At 47.2% G+C, this 6,000-nt stretch overlaps 1 protein-coding gene across 1 annotated transcript in view; it reads right to left on the bottom strand.

Annotated features, from left to right (window-relative positions):
• The window catches only part of LOC131887508 (myosin light chain kinase, smooth muscle-like), a 32,670-nt gene extending 27,785 nt beyond the window's left edge, over positions 1–4,885 (bottom strand). The window contains exon 1 of the mRNA XM_059236145.1: positions 2,803–4,885. Coding sequence (XP_059092128.1) covers positions 2,803–4,253 — 1,451 coding nt within the window. The 5' untranslated portion in view covers positions 4,254–4,885. The remainder of the gene's footprint in view (positions 1–2,802) is intronic.
• Positions 4,886–6,000: the final 1,115 nt, after the last annotated feature.

Genomic DNA, 6,000 nt, shown 5'->3' on the forward strand with positions numbered 1-6,000 from the left:
AGGAAGATAACTGAGGTGGGGCGCCGTCATACGTTTGTCGACGATCTTTGGGCATTCTTTTGAACAAGAATCTCCACATCCTTGCTCTATGCTAATGCCTCCTCAAAGTTGGAAACGATCTCCCTTTCTTCTTTCTTTCTTCCTTCCTTTCTTTCTTTCTTTCTTTCTTTCTTTCTTTCTTTCTTTCTTTTTTTCTCTCTCTCTCTGTCTCGTCTTCGACTCTCCGTCTTTTTCTTACCAATCATATATGCAATCTATCATCCATTCTATTACCAGAACTCTAGGCTTATCCATCCAACAGGCTGAGCACTGGCTATGGAACGTACAAGGCTGGGAGATACGTACATACACTCGCTCACGGACTCACTCATTCACTTATTCACTCACTCTCTCGTTCCTCTCTTTCTGGCATCCATTCACAAGTAGCATTGGACAATTCTGACTGAGCAACCATGAGATTACATCCTCCAAGCCAAGTTGATAAGACGGCAACCCGTAAATTTAGAGTGCAGCCTCAAGTAAGAACTGAACGAACCCTAAGAGCAGGAGGACAAGCCCTAACCGGGAGTGGAATTGAGATATCCGCGAATGGAAATCGTCGTCTTGATTTACTGCAGACACTTCATGATCACAATCATATGACGAGCCAATGGAGGAAATGGCGTGGTTGTCACATTGAATTTGACAAGTTCTGCACTGGTTCAGCGAGCCTTGTGCAAATTGAGGCCCAACCGGCCATGATGTACAATACAAATCAAACGAGAACACCCTCAAGAATAGTGGCCCCATCTCGCATTCCAATTAGCGTGGTATAAATATTCAGTAGTGGAACTTTCACTGAGCCTAAAAACTGGTTGCTTGGATGGTCGGTCGGTTGGTCGTCGGTCGATCGGTCGGCCGGTTAGTTGGTTGCTGGGATGGATGGATGGATGGATGGATGGGGGGCCACTGAGAATCTCTCTGGTGACAAACCCTGCAAAAAATGGCCCGGGGACACACTCACAGATTCATGACAATGAGCATCATGGGCTTTGGTCAAAAGACCAACCACGTGGGTTGGACAAGAAAAAGTATCTCGATGATAAGGCAAGAGTGATAATGCTGACACAAAAAGCGCGGCGATGAAGGCTGTTGTGGGGGCCCTTTTAGGGAGTATCAAATCAAGTTTGGAGTCATTTGGAATTAAGGGCTGGAGTAGAAATTTCAACCAAAGAATGAATGCCTATCGCCCAACGCAACAAACAACTTGCCGACTTGAACGAGCGATTGGCGCAGCAGTCAGTAAACTATACTTGGCCATCACGGGATCAAGAAGACAAGCTTAATTAAAGAATCATTGACAGGTTTGGACTTTAGCTTGGTGTTTTTTGGTAGTGTGTCTTTCTTTCATTATCTTCTTGCCACTTTAAAGTGCAATTTTTGTGACCAAGTCAATCGGCTTGCAAGACACGCACACCGAAAAGTAACATAAAAGCATACACAGATACCATAAAGACACAAGTACATGCAAGCAGTACGTACAAGCGATTGGAGGCCCTCACTCTGCCCTCAGTGGTCCCAATCTCTGGCACTCACATACATTCCATGAGATTCGTCTCATTCCAGAGGTCACTTCTTCTCTGTCAAGCAGATTTTGAGAGGATCACGTTAAGCCTAAAAAGCGAATAGTCGCCACTTTCACGGCAAGGGGCCAGCCTTTCCTAATGGGCCGAAGATGTTATGTTATTCCTGACGACGAGGAGACAATTATTCAAGTGTTAAAAAACATGACATTGACAAAGTGACGCGCTTGAGGAAAAAAAAGATCCACGAATCTCGGATTTTGTCCCATCTAAGGTATACTGTCCTGTTCGTACGTACAGTATTACAGTACGTCCTAAATCTCCACGCAATCTCACTAAGCCAGATTGAGAGTTAGAAATATTTCTAAAATTGAATAGAGCGGTGCTAGCTAAATGAATAGGTCATTCCCGCTAGCGCTTGCTAGCTAGGCTTCCCAAAACGCTCCTTGACTCTGTCCAATGATCTAGCCATGTCTGACGAAGAATCCATCAGGAGATTGACATAATCACGAAGGGAATCGATGAAACGAGGGCCTTGGACACTGGTGGAATACAGCAAAAGCAACCGTAGAATTCACCAGCATCGACACCCAAAATTCTCGAGGAATACTGGTGTAAATGGTGGTCAAGGTGATTGGCGGTAGACGAACAACCATCATAGCCTTCGCCATAATCATCGTCAGTCAGAAAAGTGGTTGTACCCTTGCATGTATGTACTTGTAGGACCGCTCGATCCTCGGACATGGCAAAAAAAGGAATCGACGAATGAACAAGCCAGGAACAAGAAACAAGACAACCTATCCGAGCTAGCGGACTCAAGCACTCCACTACCAAACCAGCCAACCAGTCAACCACCAACCAATCAGCAACAACACAACAACAAAAAACGCTCAATCGAGCAAATGTCCATGCATGCCTGAATAAAGTTTTCGACAGATTTGGCAATCAATTAATAGGGACTGAATTTGGCAATCGACTCCCGTGAGATCAACGGATAGGCAGGTCTAGGCGCCCAAGTTGCGCTCAATAATGGATGGGTGATCAACTCCTATCTGATACTGATGGGCGGAAGAAGGACCTGGTGCCCCAAAGAAGTCGGATTGATATCTAGCCAGCCAGCTAGCCAGCTAGCTAGCAGGTTAACATCTCTGCACTGATATGAGGGTTTCTTGCTCTAGTCAAAGATTTGGAGTCATGCTTAGGGGTCATGCTTAGGCATGAGGAAGACTATTGCTCTTACCGGAACTGCTCCTTGACGATGGTCCTATGAAGAACACCTATAGACTCTTTTCGCACTTTATTTGCCACTTTCTCGCTCATATCATGCACTGCTCGCTCTGCAGAACAAGATCGAGTGTGACTGGAGGCCGTTTGGCCGCTGGAACGCTCTGACCTCACCATGATTCTAACGGAGGATCTATACACTAGTTGGGAGGAAGATTCACTAAAACCACCCCATTCGCCATCCTCGCTACTGTTCAGATGCTCGTCAGAATCTTCTATAGCACTCTCATCACTGAGCAAAGCCTCGTTGCAACTGAAAAGTGATGGTGGTGTGTTCTGAAACTCGGTTATTCCTGGCCGCCGTTCATCTGATCGTCGTCCAAGTGGTGGGGTTAGTCCCTCTCCTCGTCGTCGTCGTCGTCTTCGTGGTTGTCGTCGCCGCTCTCCGAGGTCCTTCTCCTCTTCCTCGTCCTCATGATCAACATCATGGGTCTTTTGCTCGTCCGATGTCGGCGCTTCAGGCGCGCACATATGAGCGTGTGACCTAAACTGGGCATGGACAGGGGACGGCCAAAAAGAGCCTCTTCTTTTTCTTGCCCTATCCTCTGAGTCACCCTGTTCAGTGCTCAAAGAGCATCGAGGATGCAGGACCTGATGAGTTCCGACCTCTGGCTGCCAGGGTACCGAAGAGCAATCGGGTTGAGAACCTGCTGACGGTGGTGGTGGTGGTGGTGGTTGTGATGGTGATGGTGGTGGTGGTGGTTGAAACGCACTACGAAGTCCTTTGAACGGAGATGAAAAAGAAAAGGAGGAGGAGGAAGAGGAGGATGGTAATGATGACAGGGCACCGGGCGTAAATTGGGCCCGAATTCCAGGCGAGTTCGAGCGAACGCTATGCCTTGATTTCGTCTTGATAGGGTCATCGAAGTTCAGCAGCGTGCGAGAGCGGAATTTGAGGCCAAGCGTGGCCTCATCTCGAGATTCGCAAATTTGAATGAGATGTCCTACGCTAGGGAAACGTTGAAACGTGCTCACGTAAAGATTCGTCCTCGACGACGAGGGTTCTTTCTTCAATCGAAAGGAATCGACGCGTTCCCCTTCCAGCAAGAATCTCAATTCAGGCAAACTCGAGCTATTATTCGACTTGGATTGATCTTCTAAGGTTGGCAGCGAAGCGGGCCCCTGATTGTATAGAGAAGGGCAGCCATCCGATTGCAGCCGATTATCATAGCCTACATACTCGACATGGTTTTCAGGGCCACCACCATCATCAACGTGGTCGTTTTCGATGCTCACTCCATCCGAGTATTCGGGCTCATGGAGAGCTCGGCGCTGTCGAACTATCATCTTCTGCAATTTGGTTCGAGATTTCCGAGTCGATGCCATTGAGAGGTGATGCCCACTGGGATGTGGTTGGAGGGAGAAGTTTTGGCGTTGGTCAAAACCAGCCTGAGATGATTCCTTCATGATGTTGCAGTAGGGCAAAGAAGGCCCTCCGGCAAGATTTGATTTTCTCCGAGCTCCTGCTGCTTTGTGCTAGTTGCTAGTCAAGTCCATGTGAGTCTGGGTAACGCCGATCTAGCGAGACCCAAGTACCCAGTAGTAGTAGTAGTACTCAGCGTCCATCCCAGATAGAACGAATCTGACCAACAATGACACTTTTACCACTTTCGTTGGCCTCAAAGCCTTGTGGACATCATCGAGCCTCCTGGTCTTGGCCGGGTGTAGGATGAATTCCGCACGGCTTTGGGTTATGCCGACAATCCAATGACATTATAAAAGACGACATCTATGCAACAAGATTGGCATCGTAAGAAGCCAAAACCGTTATTCGACTCGCCGTGATACAACCTGAAAGGAGAGAAACAAAAACGTAAACAAAGTTTTATCTCCATTTTGATGAAGATTTCAGTCGGCCAGCCGATGGCTGCACATTCGCCGGACATGGGTCATTAATTTGAATTTACAAGCTAAAGAGGCCAGCTTGTCCGATAGAGCCTTCCTGAGTCCTGAAAGTGAGTCAGAATTCCGCCGGCGAGCATCGTAAATTAGAGAACCTTCCAAGCGAGATAAAGTTGAGTTAGGAGTTTGTATTCAAAACCGATCTGTGTCCATTCTGATTTTCGGCACACACAACAAAGAGGCGTGACATTTTGCCATCTCCGTCCCAACCATCATCGTGAATGGATCAATCACCCAACCTTAATTTTTATTGATTCATACATAGTACACATACCGTATATGAAGGCCATGCCTGGGTCGAGGAGATCATTGATAGTCCTCTGCGCCGCCGCATTGCCCAATGCCCAATGACCGGGTACCCTTAAATCTAGATCTATGTTGCGTAGTAATGGCAATATTGAAGGATGGCTCTCATCACCGAAAAGCATGCAGAACTTGATTGATCAATGATCGCTCATGAAAGTGGCCCTAAACCTGGGGTTCAAGTACGCCATTCCGTCGGTCCCTGGAGTGCAGAATTATCATCATCAAGCTATCCCTCCTCCTGTCCGTCCCTCCCTTCGACCCTACTTGAAATATAGCTCTTATCCGCGGTGACCGAGACGGTTGAAGGAACGACGAGGAACAGAAAAGATCATCAAAATCCCCAGGACTAGACAGACGGAAGGAAGGATGGACGGATGGACGGACGAGAGAACGGACGGACCGGGGGACGGATCCGATCATCATCAAGGAGGAAAGAATATGTTCAGCGACCAAGCACCAATTTGCGACTTCGTTTACGACCTCGTTGATGGCATGTTTTGGACGAGAGTGCTGCTCATAAGCGTCAATTGATCCCAGCCAATGGAAGATTGGCAACCCAACGGTGTTTGGGACAGTTTTAGGATCGCTCATAAATTGTGGATTAATCCATTAAAATTTCGTCCCCACTCCATGGGTTTAAAATTTTTAAGAATCCGCGCGTAAACCATATGATTACATCCCAATCCAATCGATTCATGTCGTTCAGATCTCCACGGCTTCAAAGTGGAATCAACGTAATGATGATGGTCCATGACTATACCTACATGTATATGCTACAAGAACGAGCGAGCAAGCGAACAAACGAGCGTAGCTAGATCATATGAACGTATTATGCACTCGTAGGTACGTCTTTGGATACGGGATAGCCAACTTCCAGGTTTGATATTTTCAGAAAACCGTAAGAAATTGGATGTTACCCACCTCTCTACACCCCAAAGCGTTTAGT

The sequence above is a fragment of the Tigriopus californicus genome, chromosome 1 (assembly GCF_007210705.1).
Source record: "Tigriopus californicus strain San Diego chromosome 1, Tcal_SD_v2.1, whole genome shotgun sequence".
In the NCBI taxonomy this organism is placed as follows: Eukaryota; Metazoa; Arthropoda; class Copepoda; order Harpacticoida; family Harpacticidae; genus Tigriopus; species Tigriopus californicus.